General features: G+C 55.9%; 1 protein-coding gene across 4 annotated transcripts in view; it reads left to right on the top strand.

Moving 5' to 3' along the window:
* The first annotated feature begins 5611 nt into the window (after positions 1–5611).
* SLC12A3 (solute carrier family 12 member 3) overlaps positions 5612–18715 on the top strand; it is a 40082-nt gene continuing 26978 nt past the window's right edge. For 2 of the 4 annotated variants that reach the window (XM_070386855.1, XM_070386853.1), the window contains exons 1-11: positions 5612–5893; positions 6345–6488; positions 7888–7963; positions 8617–8712; positions 9014–9153; positions 9543–9653; positions 10678–10789; positions 11580–11710; positions 16715–16799; positions 17768–17922; positions 18204–18311. In XM_070386855.1, coding sequence (XP_070242956.1) covers positions 5612–5893; positions 6345–6488; positions 7888–7963; positions 8617–8712; positions 9014–9153; positions 9543–9653; positions 10678–10789; positions 11580–11710; positions 16715–16799; positions 17768–17922; positions 18204–18311 — 1440 coding nt within the window. Of the gene's footprint in view, positions 5894–6341; positions 6489–7887; positions 7964–8616; positions 8713–9013; positions 9154–9542; positions 9654–10677; positions 10790–11579; positions 11711–16714; positions 16800–17767; positions 17923–18203; positions 18312–18715 lie in introns of all 4 variants that reach the window. The other 2 variants (XM_070386854.1, XM_070386852.1) reach the window with 1 other exon arrangement.

Below are 18715 nucleotides of genomic sequence, written 5' to 3'. Positions count from 1 at the left end.
AGATGATGAAACTAAGGCACGCAGGCCTGAGGCCGTGAGGTAGGTGGTGCAGAGCCAGGCAGCCCCGGCCTCCTTTGACTCCTTCCCCCTCTCCCCATGTGTCTGAGGCCGTGAGGTAGGTAGTGCAGAGCCAGGCAGCCCCAGCCTCCTTTGCCTCCTATCCTTCCCCCTCTCCCCATGGGTCTATGGCTGGGCCCAGCTTGGGGGAGGTGGTGGGAGGGAACCTGAGCTTGTGCAGAGGTTCCATGATTCTAGGGCCCCTGGTCCCAGCTCCAGGATCAGGTCCTCTGAGAGACTCCTAAGCGTCAAAAGACGCCACTGAAGAGGATTCCGATGAGAAATGCACCCGTGGAATTCAAGATGGAGCACAATGACCACGTGTCTCCTCTATTGCTTTTAAGAAAGGTACAAAGGTTTATAGGAAAGTTAGAAAAACTGAAGTTGTGTTTAAAAGTGAAAGGCTAGGCGTAGGAAAAACAATGGGATTGGTCTCTTGGAGAGCACATTGGCAGAGTCATTGGTTGAAGACCGAGTGGTCACATGCCTGTGACTACAGGACCAAGTTTCTATTCGAATCACTGCTTCAGTTTGTGTTAATGCAGCAGGAATGCGCTCAAGCCATTCTCATTTGGGCAGCTTTTCCAAGCTTGGGTTGGGGGGGATAATGGGTTGAGGGAGATTTATTTTCTTTATGAGGAAAGAGAGGGGGGAGAAAATGAAATCTCACTCTTTATCAGATAGTGACTACTGATTATAGTTCTAGTTTTTGCCTTGGCTGCCAGGAAGCTCCAGGCTAACATGGCACTCTCCCTCCTTAAATGATTGCTTTTCTCTAACTGTGGTATTTCATACGTCCCGCTCCATCATCACCCCAGCCAGAGAAAGGCATCCCTTCTATGAAGCCTTGTAGTGTGCTATCCAGGGGTTTATGCCTTTATGCCTCGGTTTGTGGCTGTTTCCTCCTCTGATGAACTACATGATACTCGAGAGCAGTATCTCTGTGTACCCTCCAAAATAGCTGGACTGAGTCTATACATCATTAATACCTGCCATTACTTGTGGAGTGAATGTTGGCTAAATAGATTTTTTTTTTAAGTAAGTCTAACCATGAAGAAAAAGGAACCAGGAGTTGTTCCTTTAATACTGAAACTATCTTAATCATCAAACATGTTTCCCTTTTGCTTTAGCTGCCAGTAGCTTCAAGATAATTCAGTGTTCAACTGCTATTACGCTGTCTGGATAGAAGGACCAGAATTACAGTAGACACACTTAAGTTATTTGCAAGGCTCAAGAGAAACCCCAGTTTTCGTGGTTCTGGTTGCTGGAGAGGTTGCAGTCAGCCTGTGGCTTCCAGACCTTTCTGGTGCCTGACACCTCTGCTGTTGCTCTGCCTCCTGTTTGTCCCCACTTCCTCACCTCAAGTCTGTGCACCCCCTGGGGGGCAGGGACCCAGCCTCCTTTGTTGGCAGCCCTAGGCCTCTGCATGGCACTGGTCCAGGGCAGCCGTGGCTCAGGGAGGGCGTTTGCACAGGCCCGTCATCGCTGCCTTGAAGCCTCGGAGCACCAGCCAGAGGAGGAAGCGCGCCCGAGTTCTGGTATCGTTGCTGCAGCTGGTGTTGTGAATCAGGCCGACGAGCAGCGCATCCTCTTACCCGGCTATTTCACGACACCAGGGTTGCATCATACCCATCCTCTCCAGGCGAGCCTCGTGGGACCTGGGCGGACGGGGACATGGGGGTGGGGTGGGGGCGGACAGGCTGTGTGTGAAAGATTGTTCTCTTTAGTTCACTGGGTCTCAGTCTGACTGCCCCTCAGGACCACCTGGAGAGCTTTCCGAGAATACTGATGCCAACCCCTCACCCACTTTGGGCCCCAGGCCCATAGAATCCCCAGTGGGGGCCACAGAGTCAGCATCTGTCAGAGGCTCAGTGAGACTGAAGTGTGTGTGCAGTCAGGGGTTCGGAGCTGGGCAGCTGTCTGTTCTTGCCTAACTGTTGCCATAACCCCTCCTGGCTCTCCCTGGCCCTGTTTTTCTTCCTGGCACTGCTCATACACCATTCATTATGCCCCCCACCGGCTTTCCAGAAGCAGGTGAACATTGATTTCCCAAGGACGAAGGCCAGGCTCCTACCCTGGCGTTCAAGTCCTCCTTACCGGGTTTCCCTACTCAGAAATGACACCACCTTTCCCACACAGAGTCCTCCCTGTTCCTACATGAATCCGTGTGCTGGTTCTGTCGGCTTTGCCTTGAGCGTGTGTCTCGACTCCCAGTGCTTCTCACGACCTTGTCATCCACAGCTACTGCCCAGCCACTTTCGTGTACCCACAGTGGCCCCACTGGGCTAACTCTGCTTCCCTACATCCAGTCTCCACACAATGGCCAAAGTGACGTTTGAGAAGTATAAATCTGCCCATCACAGAACATGAAGCTTCTAACCCCAGCTTTTAAGGCCTGGTGTCCCCGCTTCCATGTCTCAAACCCATCTCCTCGGTTCCTTGGCTCCTGCCATCCTAGGCTCCTCGCCATCTGGAAGCCCCAACCACACTCCTCCCAGGGCCTTTGCACATGATCTCTCCTCTGTCTGGAACCCCTGTGCTCACATCTGCTCACTTACGGGTGGCTCCCCATTACTGTTGGAGCTCAGCTCAAATTTCTCATTCTCAGAGAAGCCTAAATGCCCCTCCTTTAGAAAAACAACAACAACAAAAAAAATGTTCTCTTCATAACACTTACCACTGAATGTACTGTAATGATTGCTTGTGTACTGCTTGTCTGTCTCTCCCACTAGAATGTGAGCTCCAGGAGGGCAGGGCCTTTGTCTTGTTCCCTGTGGTACCTCCTTTGCCTAGCACATGGCATGGTATGCAGTAGGCACTCAATAAATGTGTGTGACTGGAGAAATAATCGGACCCCTTTCAGCCTCATCTACCACCCCTTCTCCCCTCCGCCTCCCCCCAGTTCCACGAGCTCTAGTCCCACGGGCTGGTCCCTTCCACCAATCATGCTTTCCTGGGTCCCACGTCCCTGAACCCCCTCCATCCCTGCCTACATCTCCCCTCCCAGCTCCCCTCTCTTCCGGGGCAGCCTCCCTGTTCTACCAGCCGGTTGCTGCATCTCCTTGCTGGTTCGTCTGCCAGGCTAGGCTGTGAATGCAGGTTCTGGTGCATAAAGACTGAGGCACCTCTGAGGCCGTGAAGACACAGGCCCTCCTGCCCTCCCCGTCTCAGCCCCCTGTGCCCAGGGAGTTTCCCAGCAGTGGGTCTTTCCTGTTCCTTTGTTGCCCCATTCTCCCTCCTCCGAGAAGCAGGAGAGGACAGGGGCCCTTGGGTGAGTGAGAGCCGCACTGGCGTGGGTGTCGCTTCCACGTGGCTACTGATGGCAAAGGTTCAACAAGACCAGGCAACCTGCTCAGAGCCCCGGATCAACTGACGACTGAGAAGGGAGCCTGACGGCCCCCGCGGCCACATCCCAGGGCTTTGCTCAGGGGTCCTGTGACTCCCTCTCCCAGGTCTCAGAACCCTGGAAGGCAGGAGTCGTGTGTGACCATGCTGTGCCCCCATCAAGAAGAGTGCCCCTGTGAACATTTCTCAAAGTGATAGATGCCCACTCAAGGGTAGGAAGCCCCCTTCTTGGTGGGTGGGTGGGGGGTCTGTGACTTGGGACACAGAGTTCCGACAGTCCCTTCAATTCTCCGACTGATACGCCTTTCGGGGGGTCCTGCTTAAATCCCACCCCACCCTAGAGAGATGTAGGGATGGGGGAGGGCAATGGGGAAGGCTTCTTGAAACAGCAAATGCTTCCAGTGCTGGGAGGAACCTCGCAGCTGACCCAGGCCTGGGAATGGCGAAGGGGAGAGGAAGTGGTTTTCTCAAGGTCACCCAGCAAAGCGGTGGCCCCTCACTCGGCATGGGCCCCCGGTGCTGCTGGAATCCGGCCACTTCCTCTCCTGAGATCTTAATCAGGAATTTTCCACAGCTGCTCCGGGGACAGTGTGAGGGGGTGTTGGGCAGCTGTGATTTTCACCAGTCAAGTGGCAGTTTAATCAGCCTCTCTTGATGGAGAGGCCGATAAGATCTGTAAGCGCTGCCCTGAGGCCCTATGGGAGGGAAGGAGGAATTAGCGGGTCGGGTGGGGGCTGCAGGGAAGGTGGAAAACTGACCCGGAGTCCTGGCCCTGGAGTCCTCACCACGGAGCCTTCACCCCGCTGGCAGCTGGCGTGGGGAGGAGACAGGCAGCAGGACAGAAGCAAAGGGAGCCACGGGCTGCTGTGGAGACAAAGCCTCAGCTGACCCCAGGGACCTCTGGAGCTGGGGTGGGCCTTTGCAGCCGGGGGCAGGGCACCAGGCCTCTGCATCCCACACCCATCATTGGAGGAGAGCTCCACGGGGGAGTTTAGCCATAGGCAAGGCTATTCCCATAGGGGCAGATGCCGAGACTCCTCCCAGCAGCTGGGGGATGTCCTTTTCTGGCAGAGCATCATCCACCACACTAACTCATCTCTTCAAACCCTGAGCTACTTCTGTTTCATCCTCTATGACTCAAAGTTCAGCTCCCCACCCTGCCTTGGCTTCTGTGTCTCTGGTGACCAGACTGATGCCCTCATGGCCACTGTGCATTCAAAGGTTGACCTCAGGAATGCTGGCAAAACAAGCCTGCCTGGCCCGCTGCCTGCCGTGGGAGCTGGTTGCTCTTGGGTAAGGGGTGAGGGCTGGCTCCTTGGGCTCCATACCCCAGTGGCCCTATAAGCGGTGTGCGTGGGGTCGGTGTCCACGAGTCTTGCAGCCACAAGCCCCAGGGGCTCATTGGTCCCCTGGTAACTGCAGATCACACCTGGGACCTGCTGAACTCTGCTTAGGGCTGCTGGTACCTAAGGGCGTAAACGTTCTGAGATAACCTCTGGGAGGACGTATTAGACTTGGGTCTGAGTAAGAGAAACTAACCTTTTATATATGTGTGTGTGTATTGTTTTAAATGGGGCTTTGCAGGTGGCACAGCAGTAAGGACTCTGCCTGCCAATGCAGATTCAAGAGATGGAGGTTTGATCCCTGGGTTGGGAATCCCCTCAAGTAGGAAATGGCAACCCATTCTAGTATTCTTGCCTGGAAAATCCCATAAAGAGAGGAGCCTAGTGGGCTATAGGCCAAGGGGTCGCAAAGAGTTGGACACGACTGAGTGAGCACACACACACAGTTTTAAATGTCACACCACTCAGCTATTCAAAATGCTAAGTAAATAAAACTGACACAAGTTTCTGAGGGTCATCAGGCTGTCTCTGGGGTCCCTCATAGTGTCCCTATGGGTCCACTCCTTCCTGGGATTCAGCTGCAGATGTCTGCTGCCCCCAGACTCAGGAGAGCCTCCCTAGGACCCAGGGGCTTCGCCAGCCCCGGCTTCCAGTCCAAGGCCAGTTTCTATCTCTGTGATCAGATGGTGGGCAGGACAGCAATGGGCACGTGCTCTGCCTCCCACCCTGTCCAGGGACCTTGCTGACCAGCTGTGGGCGGTTTGGGCCAACCTCCCCGTCTCCTCCCTGCTGTGGACCCAGCCTATAAAGCCACCCTGTGTGTCCTCGTCGACCCTGGACCCCTCCCCTGACGCCCAGAGCCCACGATGGCAGAGCTGCCAGTGTCGGAGGCGCCCAGGGACCCTGCTCTGTGCAGTGGGCGCTTCACCATCAGCACATTGCTGGGGGGCGAAGAACCCCCCCCACCGGCCGCCTATGACAGCAGCCACCCCAGCCACCTGACCCACGGCAATACCTTCTACAATCGCACCTTTGGCTACAACACTATCGATGTGGTGCCCGCCTATGAGCACTATGCCAACAGCGCCCTGCCTGGTGAGCCCCGAAAGGTCCGGCCCACGCTGGCCGACCTGCACTCCTTCCTTAAGGTAAACACCATCCCAGAGGAGCAGACCTTCCTGCTGTGTGACCTCGACCGGTTACCTAACCTCTCTAAGCCTCAGCTCTGTCATCTGTGTCATGGGGACACAGAGGGGTCTCCATGGAAGACAAGAACGGTCTTCCTCGTGGGCTGAGAGGCCCATGTGAAATGTGGGCATGGGAGCTGTAAGCCTCTGGGCACATGTTGTAATGTTTATTGCCCAGTCTTTGGCAACCCAGTCAAGCAATCTAGGGTTTCCCAGAGAAGTAATGAGTTCCCAGTAGTTTAGAGAGGTTTCACACACCTAAAGGAGATGAGGAAAGAGGGGTAGGGAGGGTCTGCAGCAGAGAGGGGGCTTACTAGGTGTGCTTCCTCGGAGGCTGAATGGTGGAGGAGCTAGGGAGCTGGATTGTCCTGACCCCAGCCTGCCTGACCCGTGGTCTCTGGGCTCCCAGCAGGAAGGCAGCCACCTGCATGCCCTTGCCTTTGACAGCCGGCCCAGCCATGAGATGACTGATGGGCTGGTGGAGGATGAGGCAGGTATCAATGGTGAGAAGAACCCTGAGGAGCCCGTGCGCTTTGGCTGGGTCAAAGGGGTGATGGTGAGTGGATGGAACGTCCAGGGATGGGGGTTGGGGAGACAGAGCTCCATTCAAGCTCAGCTCTGACTCTCATTAGGCAGTGGTCAAGGCAGACCCACGACCCAGTTTCCCCATCTGCAAAGCAATCTCAGATTTTCTCTCCCTTTTTGTTTCCTGACCTCCATTTACCCCCCGAGACTGAGGCCTGGCCCTGGGGTGGATCTCTGTTTGACTGCTCCACTCATCGTGTGACCTGTCCATGCCTCTCTTTCTTCATCTATGAAATGATCAGCATTAAACAAATTAATAGATATAAAGTGCATGAATCAATGCCTGCCTTGGAGTTATTGGGAGAAACTTTTTCCCCCTAAGAGCCACGAGAGGGCAGCACCTAACACACAACTCCACAACTGTTCTCTCATTCTCCACGATGAGGAGATGGTTTGCCGTGTTAGGTCCCACTGAGACAGCAAACAATCTAATGAATTTGGCTTTGAAAGACTTCATGGGACTTTACAGAGGGGGTCACATGAGGTCTAGGAGAAAGCTTTAGTCCCACTCTGGGAGGCAGGAGGCCTGGGTTCTGACCTTAACTCTTTCAACTCTCTGCAGGCTGTGCCTTTCTCCATCTGAATGGTCACCCCTCCCCCTAGATCCAGCGTCTGGCCTCCTTCCCTCCCTTGGTGCTCAGAGCCTTGTGTGGGCCCCATTCAGTACCTCAGCACATATGCAGGCCTTCGCCATCTCCTGGCCTAAAATTTTGGATCACTCTGTTGTACATGTGAAAGTAATACAATATTGTAAATCAACTATACCTCAATTTTTTTAAATTAAATTTAAAAATTTTAAAGACTAAAAGAAAAAAGAAATCTCCAGAACTTGTAATTGCCACCTGTCCCACTCCAAAGACCACCACCTCCCTCCCATGTGGGAATTCCAGCCTCAGCTGTGGTCTCCAGCTTGGCTTTAAATTTGGAAGCTGACATCACAGCAACCTGAGCCATGACTTCTGCTTGTATGTGGGGCATCAGCTCAGCTGGCATTTGCCTAGTTCTCCCTAAATGCCAGGCTGTGGGCCAACAGCTGGCCACTGGGCCATGACTGGGGCTGGCAGACACAGGACCCTGGGCTTGGGGCGGGGTGACGGGTGTTAGACTTGCCGCCCATCCTCAGGCCTCGATGGAAGGAGGGCAGGAGAGTGGTGGGAGGGACAGGTGGGTCTCTGGGTACCCCTCCCCTCCCTGCCCCATAGAACCAGAGAGGCACTGAAGTGGGTACCCGCTCAAGTGGGTGAAGCAAAGAAAGAGCCCAGGTGTCCCCTAGGTGCTTGATGCCCGGCCATGACTGGGGACAGGGATGTATGTGTTTGATCTTGGGGTACCCGGCCCCCAGGTGGCCTCTGACGCCCCTCTCCTCCCAGATCCGCTGCATGCTCAATATCTGGGGTGTGATTCTGTATCTGCGGCTCCCCTGGATTACCGCCCAGGCGGGCATTGGTAAGTGCTGCCTCTGGCATGCGGGGGAAGGGGCCTGGTCCTCCCAGGCTTGAACTCGGGTTATGGAGCCCCCCGGGGCCCTGCAGTGGCTGAGGTCAGGGCAGTGCGGTCGAGGAGCACTGCATGTGGGTCGGCAGGCCTGGGGGCTCTCCCTGGCTCAGTTTGCCCTCAGGAAGTCAACCTCTTGGAGCCAAATTTCTCCCACAGAGCTTCTGGGTTAGGACCTCTCACTAAGGACAGAGCAGCTGCTGGTTCTGTAGCATGCTGTGTGACCTTGGACAAGCATTTAACCTCTCTGAGCCTTAGTTTCCTCATTAGCAAATTGTGGCAATAACTGTTCCTCTGATGTGCGTAAAACGGCAGAGGGTTTGGCACCCAGAGGTGCTCAGCAAGAGGTAACTATTATTTATTATTAAAAAAAAAAATACTTCCCCATCCATATCTTAAGATCCTTTACACGTTGGCTTATCAACTCCCTGGCTCTTCAGAATATACCATGAGGTAGACAGAGACCCGTTTTTCAGATGAGAACACTGAAACTCAGAGAAGGAAAGTAACTTAAGTCCCGTGGTGAATCGGTTGGCTGACTCAGGCTTCTCATTCTGGAAATGCTCTGACTGAGTTTTGGGGCAATCACATCCCCGCCCCCACAGTCCTGACCTGGATCATCATCCTGCTCTCGGTCACCGTGACCTCCATCACGGGCCTCTCCATCTCCGCCATCTCCACCAACGGCAAGGTCAAGTCAGGTAGGCCCCACCCCAGCCCCCAGATCCTCCTCTGGTAGGACCCTGAGTCTTCACCCCGGGGGCAGATCTCTGAACCACTCCCTACCCTCCACCCCGGCCCAAACGGGGAATGCTTCTTCTGGTTGCAGATGTACGCTTTGGGCAGTCTCTCCACACCCACGGGGTGGCCTTGGGTCTTTCCTCCCCCATGGACCACTGGGTCCCATGCTCACCTCCTCCCAGCCTCAGCTCTGCCTACCCCAAGTCCATCCCAGCCAGACAATTCCTCTTGTGTCGTGGCTCCTGACTCTGTCCCCTACAGGTGGCACCTACTTCCTCATCTCCCGGAGTCTTGGCCCAGAGCTAGGCGGCTCCATTGGCCTCATTTTTGCTTTCGCCAATGCCGTGGGCGTGGCCATGCACACCGTGGGCTTTGCAGAGACTGTGCGGGACCTGCTCCAGGTGAGGCAGGGGCGGGAGCCTGGGCAGAGGGAGCTCAGGTGGCCTGCCGCATCCTCCCCCACCCCATCTGTGCCAGGCCTTCCTGCCTCTCTCTGCCCAGCTTTCCCATCAGGGACCAAAGCCACAGTCTGACAACTGCAGGTGACTATGATGATCTCAGCAAATAAAGACTATTCCCAGAAACCACCTTCCAGGGTGCGTGTTGCCTTTAGGGCCAAATTGCCAGGCCCATGCAGCAGTTGCTATGGAGGGCCTGTTGGCAGGGAAGGGGGTTGAGTGTGTGTGTTCCTGTAAGCAGACACCCATAAATGAGGTAAATCAAGGTGGAGGAGCCTGGAGGGGTGGGGTGTGTGGAGACAGCACGCAGCCTGGCCTGTCCCCTCCCCCAGGAGTATGGCTCGCCCATCGTGGACCCCACCAATGACATCCGCATCATCGGCGTGGTCACCGTCACTGTTCTGCTGGCCATCTCCCTTGCTGGCATGGAGTGGGAGTCCAAGGTGAGGGCAGGAGGTTGGAGAGGGGGCTGGGCAAGGTCAAGTGCAGAAGCCGGAGTCCTGGGGCCTGCTCCTGCTTCCATCTCTTGTGTGTATCAGCCGGGTCCTGAGCTCTGCCGGGTGACAGAGACCCCAAGGAAGGGAGCCTCAAGCCAGAGTTGTTTGTTTCTCTCTCGGGTGTGTGTGGCCGCAGGGTGTGTGGGGGGTACCCAGGCTCCTTCCATCCTGTGGCCTCTCCACCCCTGCGGTGCGGCCTTCATCTGCCTGGCCCGTGACAGCCCCCACTTCCATGGCCACAGCCCAGCCAGCAGCCATTTCCTCCTCCAGGGGATCTTCCCAGCCCAGGGATGAAATCTTCTGTCTCCTGCATTGGCAGGCAGATTTTTTCCCACTGCGCCACCAGGGAAGCCCCAGGAAGGGGAAAGGGGGTGAAAAGGAGAAAATCCCTGTCCTCCCTCCCTTTACTTTTCCGGCCCAGCCTGGCAGTTATACATATTCCTTCTGCTCATATCCCATTGGCCGGAACGCAGTCCATGGCCACACCTTACTGTAACAGGGCCTAGGGAAATGTGAGCATCCTCTGAACCTGGGCCCAGCCCCAGATCAGAGGTTCAGCATGAAACAAGGGGAGAGAAGTCAGGCCTCAGCGGCAGGCTTGGCGAGCATGGCCCTGTATCCCCTCCTCACCTTCACCCTCTGACCTCCAACTCCACATCTTCTCCCAGTTCCTTGAACGCAGCAAGCTAATGCCCCTGTCATGCTGCTGCTCCCTCACCCTCCTCCTCTAGGAACCTGAAGACATCTTCCCAGGCCACCCTGCTAAAGGAGCCCCAACCCAGTCCCCGTAACACCCCCGTTCATTCACTAGATTCACCTTCCTTATTTGTCTGCAAGACAGGAGCTTGGCTGCAGCATAATAGGTGTTGAATGAATGAGAGAGTGAGGGACCTGGGCAAGCTCTTCCCTGCTGGGGCTCCCTGAACAGGCAGGGCCAGGCTGTCTGACCTCCAGGCTCCTCTCCCCCCAGGCCCAGGTGCTCTTCTTCCTCGTCATCATGGTCTCGTTCGCCAACTATCTGGTGGGGACACTGATCCCCCCATCCGAGGAGAAGGCCTCCAAAGGCTTCTTCAGCTACCGAGGTACATGTGGGTTGGAGCCCCGCCTGTGGCTCTGGAGATAGAGACAGTCTGCCCCACCTATCTGGCCCATTCTGAGGGCTCTGTTACCTTGCCAAATTTGTGTCCACTTGCCTGTGTGCAGTAAACCCCATCTACTGGTTGTGGTGATGGAAAGTGCAATGTTCATTGCAGGGCACCAAGCAGAGTTCAAGACAGCTAATGCTTAAAAGACCCAAACTCCCTGAAGGCTTTCAGGGAAAGGTTTATAAAGACAGGGAGAGGGAGGGGGCTGTGGGGGTGTAACCAGCTCGAGGACCTTCTCCTGATTGGCTGGTGGTGAGGTGGGTCGGGAGTCAGCATCATCAACCTTCTGGTTCCAGCTGGTCTGGGGTCTACGTACTTGTGGGCAGCATGCAGTTAACTTCTCCCACCTGGTGGGGGTGTCAGTGGCTGCAGAACAGTTGGAAAGGATTTGGCTCAGAATATTATCTACAGCCCTTGTGGCAAAAGAGGAGGTACTTTGTTTAATGGCTAAATTATTATTATTTTGTCTTACTTGACTGTTTTCCGTTCTCTCTACATCTTCTCAGTTCTCTGATTAAATTTCGTCTTTGACTAAAGTTTTCTCCCTACCAGACAAAAGGCAGGCAGAGGACATGGGCAGGGGTCTATTCTGGGAAGGCCTCGTAGGATCCTGCTCAGTTACACGGGGAGGCACGAGCTGCCATGGGAGCCCCCTGCCTGCCTGGCTGGGCCCAGCAAGCGGTGCCGGACCTTCCAGGAGGCCCTGACTCAGGCCTCATTTTTCCAGCGGACATTTTTGTCCAAAACTTGGTGCCTGAATGGAGAGGCATGGACGGCAGCTTCTTCGGGATGTTTTCCATCTTCTTCCCCTCGGCCACAGGTATCCTGGCAGGAGCCAACATCTCTGGGGACCTCAAGGTGAGCAGGATGTCCATCTCTCCCACTTCCTGCTCCTTCCTCCCAGGATGTCCTACTGGGCTGGGCACTGAGCCCCCAGGGCCAGAGCTTTTAAACTTCAGCTCAACTCAATCCAGACCAGCCCAAATCCATCCCATTCAGGCCATTCAATTCCAAGGAGGTTTACTGGCACCACAACGCTCTAGGCCTTGAATGCCACCCCCAAAATGGGCTGGTCTCCTCCATTGACCCTGGCACTCCCAGCCTAAGGGGGAGACTGAGCCAGCTTGACCTTCCAACACTCAGACAGAATCAGGCACAGCCTCCCTGGGCCCTCCACCATCCTGATCGGGCAGGCTCCTTGTCTTGGGCTGGGAGGCCCCAGCCCCAGAGGAACTTTTGCTGTTTCCGTGACCCCTGCCCAGCCCTCAGGATCTACTGCTTTGCCCCCGTTCCCCTGTTCCTCCTCCCCACCGCTGCCTCTGCTGTGCTCTCCACCTGGGGCTCCCCCTCTTCGTTTCTTCACCTTGCAAAGATCTGTCCCTCCTGCAGATTAACACCTCCATCCTGACATCTCTCCCTGCCCTGTTGTCAGCGTCACAGTTCCCCTAGGGTAGGGGTGCCAGGCCACTTACGTCTCTGTCCCCCCCGCATCTGGAGAGCTGAGGGTTCGCTCTGTGTCCCCATTCCCAGCTGCGAGTCTGGCGAGCACTAGGTGCCTGGTGCCTGTTTGTCGAGTGGATAGTGGTGGGATATGGCAAACGGGAAGTGTAAGAGCAGAAGTTGAGTATGTAATAAAGTGGGGGAGACGTGCGGGCTGAGGTGGCAGGAGCTCCAGCAACACTTCTGGGTGGAGGTGAAGCTGGTGCCGGCGGAGCCCTCTCCAGCAGGGGTTAACCAAGGAGCTGGTACACACGTGGGGATGAAGAGAGAGGAGCCTGGCTCTGTGCTGGGAACCCTCACCCTCCACCTCCAGGTCTGCTTGAAAGTGCTCCCTGATCACGTTCTTGAATGAATTAAGAATCGTGCATTGGAGGCATTCTCGAATGCAGCCTGGCTCTGGAATTCAGAGGGAGGCTGTGTTTGCCATTTCCCTCGCTTCTCTGGGCAGCGGCCAGCAGGGGCTTGGTCTGCCTGTCCTGAGCTCCTGGCAGAGCGCAGGCATGTGCTCAGTGGCCTGGTTCCCTCTCCCAGCCCTGTCGTAGAAATCGCAGCCTGGGGATTTATCTAGATGCTTCATCAAGCTTCTTAGATTACTGACCAGCCCAGTGTGCAGTCATCAGGGCCCAGCAGCTGTTTCGGAGCTAGGGGTGGTAGGGGTACCTTCTTCTGTCTTAAATGCCTTCGCGCCCTAAAGGGGCCCTTTCCTCCTGGCTCTGGCCCCTTGCCCATTCCTTGGGACAGCACGTCCTCAGCAAAGAGTAGTCCTGTTCGTGGGGACTTTATGCAAGTCCCTTAAAAACCTCTCTGGGCCTCAGCTTCCCCAGCTGTAAAATGGGACTCACACAGCCATGTCTTCACAGAGCAGGAAGGGTTCAGCGTGCTAATTTACATAATCTGCTAGCACGGTGCCTAGCCCAGAGGAAGTGCCAAGGGCCAGTTGTCAAGGTCAGTGTCATTTTGTGGCCAGCACAATGCCTCCTTCCTTTTTTTTTTTTTTAAATTAATTTATTTATTTGGCTGTTCCAGGCCTTAGCTGAGGCACGTGGGATCTAGATCCCTGACCAGGGATCAATTCCAGGCCCCCTGCATTAGGAGCTCGGAGTCTTAGCCACTGGACCACCGGGGAAGTCCGGGTGCCTCCTGCTTTACAAATAATACCCTTGGTGCCACCATAGTCTTCTAGCTTCACTGTCCCCACGTTACAGAGGAGCAGACCCAGCTCTGAGAGGCTCGGGGGCTTGCCCAGGGCCCTGCACACAGAGGGCAGAGGAGCTGGAATGCCAAGTTTCTAGAATACCGAAGGCTCAACTTCATCACAACTTCATCACTCACCCAGTATTTTTTGAGCCCCTGGTTTGATGCCAGTGTCTTGTGGACAGGAAGTAAACAGCAGTAAACAAAACACACAGACTCCCACCCTCACGGAGCTCACATGCCTCGTGGGGAGACAATCGGCAAATAAATAAGTGAAACGTGTAGTTTGCCTGATGGTGGCTGAGTGATGGGGAGAGAAAGCAAGCAGAGAAGCAGGGAGGGAATCCCTGGGGCGGCGGTGGGACTAAGGTGGCCAGAGAGCCCTGAGAAGGTGACATGGGAGCCGAGCCCTAAAGGGGTGATGACAAAGATGTCATTGTCTCCATTCACCCCGTGCATCCCCCAACCCTTTAGCACTTACAGAGCAGTCTCATGACCACAGTATCAGGGAGGTCTCCTTTTCACAACCACCCTGTGCTAAAGCCAAGGAAAGCGTTATTATGAAGTCAATTTTCTGATGGGGAGATGGGGACCGAGACAAGGGACTTCCTAGTGACTGCCGTGGGATCTGTGCCAGGCGGTGTGACCACACAGCTCACACCTCACCGCTCACATTGGTGAGCTGGCTTGTGCACTTGCTATGTGCCAGCCTACTCTCATTTCACAGGTGAGTAGGGAGGCTGCTGAGGCCCAGAGAGGGTAAGGGACTGGTCTTAAGGTGCACAGCCAGCGAGAGCTAGGCAGGATGTGGACCCAGATACTCCTGACCTGTGAGCTGGGCTCTGAGACTTCAGACCAAGATGTGAGGGCGGGATGGAGGCCTCGTGTATTCACTTCCCATGGGTGCTATAATGCATTACCACCCACTTGGTGACTGACGACAGGGAAAATTTATTCTCACACAGTTCTAGGAGCCAAAAGTCCAAACAAAGGTGTCTGTAGAGTCTGTGCTCCTCTGAAGGCTCTAGGGAAGAATCCTTCCCTGCCTCTTCCAACTTCTTTTGTTGTTCAGTCGTTCAGTCATGTCCGACTCTTTGCGACCCCATGGACGGCAGCACACCAGGCTTCCCTGTTCTTCACCATCTCCTGGACTTTGCTCAAACTCATGTCCATTGAGTCGGGGATGCCATCCAACCATCTCGTCCTTTGACCACTTCTCCTCCTGCCTTTAATCTTTCCCAGCTTCTAGAGGCTTCCAACAATCCCAGGGCTCCTCAGCTTGTAGCTGCCTCCCTCCAGTCTCAGCCTCTGTCCTCAAGTGGCCTTCTTTCCTCTGCATGTCTCTGTGATCTCTCCTCCTCTTACAAGGACCAGGTCATTGGACGGAGGACCCACCTCATCCCGTATGACCTCATCTTAACTAATTGCATTTGCAAAGATGCTATTTCCACATAAGGCCCTATTCTAAGGTTCTAGATAAATGTGAATTTTTGGAGACACTATTCATCCCATCATAGGTGAGATGGGACGTTGACCTGGTCTGTTGGCCTTGGGCCCAGGGACCCTGTGTGCTTGACCTAGCGAGCCCTCCTGGTTCTCAGGGCAGGGCTGGCTGGACCACAGCTGCAGAGCAGAGACCTCAGAGCTAGGATGCTCCAGAGACTCCAGCCTCCCTCAGCTCGGCACCTCTGCTCCCACTTCTCTCTGGCCTGCCACCCCCTTCCTCCCCACCCAGCGCCTTCAGAGTGCCCTCAGTCGACCCTCCACCATGAGGCCTTCTGGGGTTCTGGCAGCGTCTCCTCACCTTGCTCCCCAGTGCACTGTGGTCCTCCCTGTGGTGGGCACACCATCTGCCCTGTGTGGGCAAGATCCCACTGTACCTCCTCCCTTGGGCCAGGCCTCAGGGCCTCGTCATCACAGAGTGACCACGGGTTCCACCTCAGGCCCCCGGTGTTTGAGGCAGAGAGCTAGACCATGGCCAGCTTTGTTTTGACTTGTCCATGAACTTGAACAGTGTCACGGTCCCTCCAAGTTTTGTCACCTCTGATGCTTTCTGCATCTGCCAGCTGAGTGGCGAGCAGAATGGCCCAGGGAAGGCGGGCAGGTTGACTTCCCATGGCTGACGTGGCCTTCCCCTCCAGGCTGGGGTCTATACCTAGACCAGAAACCTGCTGTAAAACCCCCAGCCTATATCCTTCCACCCAGGACCAGTGCCGCCTGGGGGTGGGCCTGAGGCTATGGACCTCGACATGTCAGGGCTGAGCTGCTTAAGGCTCTGCAAACTGGGCCCTCCTCCTGGCTCCCTGGCCTCAGTTTCCCCACCAGCCGCCTCTCAGGAAGTTGTGCTTGAAGAAGCGCCTGGAAGAGAGAAGCACGTGATGTGGCTGTGAACGTCTGCTGTTGCTGCCAGGAAAGCACCAGCAGAGTTCTTCTTCTGAGAGGAAGGAGGAAGCTGGGGCCTGGTCTATATATTCCTGGCTATGTAATCAAACAAATCACTTGACACATAATGGGGATTACACGCAGCAAACCCAACTGATGAGTTGGGTCCTGGTCTAGGAGCTTGACAAGGATGGGTTTGTTTCGCCAGCATCCCTGTGAGGCTGGAGGGGCCGAGGCCTGGGAGGACAGGCAGGCTGCCCAGTGATCATCTGAATCTGACCGCAGGCAGGATGGCTCAGGGGGCTTCCCAGGTGGCTCAGTCATAAGAAATCTGCCTGCCAGTGAGGAGACGAGGGAGCCATGAGCTCGATCCCTGGCTCAGAAAGATCCCCTGGAGAAGAAAATGGCAACCCACTCCAGTATTCTTGCCTGGAGAATTCCATGGGGTCGCACAGAGTCAAACAGAGCTGAGCACTCATGCACGCACACAAGCTGATTCCGGAGCCCTCCCCCTCGCCGCCCCCAGGGCAAGCACTGGCCAGGTGTCCTCAGGGACCAGAGGAACTGCTAGGAGTTCCTCTCCCTGCCTCTGGCTCCCAGGGCCCTGGGTGTGGTCTCAGCCGCCACCCTCTTTCTTTCCCGTCCTCCTCTGTGGGTGCTCAATCTCTAGATGCCCCTTGGGAAAGGGCTGTGAGGGGCCAGGGGTGGTGGCCCCACCCTCAGCCTGACAAGGGCAGGGCCTGGGTGGGGCTGCCTGACCCCCCTCTCCCTCCCTCTCTCCTCCAGGACCCTGCAGTAGCCATCCCCAAGGGAACACTCATGGCCATTTTCTGGACCACTGTCTCCTACCTGGCCATCTCGGCCACCATCGGTAAGCTGACAGCCCAGAGCACTGGAGGGGCCACAGGGTGCAGTCGGCTCTCTAACAGGGAGGGCCGCGCCGGGAAGGCATGGCAACACCAGGAAGTGGAGCCGTGGATTTTATTTTGTGGGGGGCACCATGGTGGCAACCAGAACATCTTTATGGTGGGAGGTAGTTTGTGGTGGAGATGTGGGGTCAGACGAGGCTCCTCTGATCCCTTCAAACCTCAGGTTACAGATTCAAGGGTGTAAAATCCTGTAGGAAAAATCAAGCTCCAAAAAAAAAAAAAAAAAGAAAAATCAAGCTCCAACTCTAGGAATAATAGTGAAAATAGTGATGCTGAGAATGAGGAAGATTATTCTAGCAACTGACTTATTATCACGTGCTCAGTCCTTTACATGCCTTATTACATTTAATCCAGGCACTGGTCATTTCTGCCTTTTGATGGAGGAGAAAGCAAGGGCTCAGAGAGGTCAAGTGACCCGCCGAAGGTCACACAGCCTGAGTGGTAGAGGTGGGCTTTGGACCCAGGCCTGGGCTGTTGACACTCGCCTCTCACTGAGACCCTCACACACGCTCTTGCTCTCAGTACCACCGTGCGAGGTGAGCTGCTCACAGATGGCCAAGGGACGTGGCCCAGTCATAGCCACTCGGGGCCTGAGAGTCAGGTCTCCCTCATAAGGAGGACACTGTGACCTCGGGTCACTTAGGCTCCTTGTGCCTCTATAGAATAGCAACAACAACAAAAATAATAGAAATACCTGCTTCCCAGGAGTGTTTAACATGCTTAACACAGGGCCTGGCATGTCGAAAGTGCTCCCACATAGAGCTAAAATGATTATCATTATTACAAAGTAAAGGAAGAGCTGGCCCAGCAGCAGCATCTCGCCCTCTGCAGAAGTGACCGGCATTTTCCGGGTGGCAGGGGAGGAGGGAGGAAGGGAGGGAGACCTCCCCACACCCTCCTTCCTCCCCAGGCTCCTGTGTGGTTCGAGATGCCTCTGGGGGGCTGAATGACACGGTGACCCCCGGCTCAGGCGCCTGCGAGGGGCTGGCCTGTGGCTACGGCTGGAACTTCACCGAGTGCGCCCAGCAGCGCAGCTGCCGCTACGGCCTCATCAACTACTACCAGGCACGCGCAGCCCCACCGGACGCCAGGAGGGCCGGGTGGAGGCTGGAACGGGCTGGAGAAGACAAGGCTTGGGGGGATGGCTCAAGGTTGGGGAAAGAGCTTCAGATAGGGGCTCCGGGCCCAGTTCCTGCCCCCGCAGGCACTGGGTCCCCAGTGAGGGTTGCAGGCTCAGGTGGAAGCTTCCAGACGGAGCCCCTGCTTGCCATGGGGACTGGGGTGACCCGGGTGGGGGCTCTGGGCCCACCCCTCACCTCGGAGGTCTGAACCCCATGTCCCCGCAGACTATGAGCATGGTGTCAGGCTTCGCACCCCTGATCACAGCTGGCATCTTTGGGGCCACCCTTTCCTCTGCCCTGGCCTGTCTCGTCTCTGCCGCCAAAGTCTTCCAGGTGAGGCCTCAGGAGGGGGCGGGAGAGTCTGAGAGGCCAGGTGACCTCCAGAGGCCGGAGGAGTCATGTGACCTCATGTCTAGATGGGAAGGAAAGGAGGTGGGAAACCAAAGGCTTGCAGGAAGCAGCCCCCTTGCTGCACTGAGCTTTGAAGAACACCCACCTTTCCCATCCCGCACCCTCCCTGCACAGTCTGGCACCCCGTCTGCAGCCCACCCTCCCAGTCTCCCTCCGATGTGATCAGCCCCCTTTCAGTCTTCGTGGTGAAGTGGAGAGGGCGGGATATCCCCCGCTTTCACAGAGACAGAAGCCAGGAAGTGCCCTGCTGAGGTCACGGAGAGAGCAAGCAGGGGCTGGGGTCCAGGTGGCCGCAGGGGAGGGGACGGGCAGGTCCCGGCCAGGGG

The sequence above is a fragment of the Bos mutus genome, chromosome 18 (genome assembly GCF_027580195.1).
Source record: "Bos mutus isolate GX-2022 chromosome 18, NWIPB_WYAK_1.1, whole genome shotgun sequence".
Lineage (NCBI taxonomy): Eukaryota > Metazoa > Chordata > Mammalia > Artiodactyla > Bovidae > Bos > Bos mutus.
This window is presented reverse-complemented; position numbering and strand designations above follow the sequence as displayed.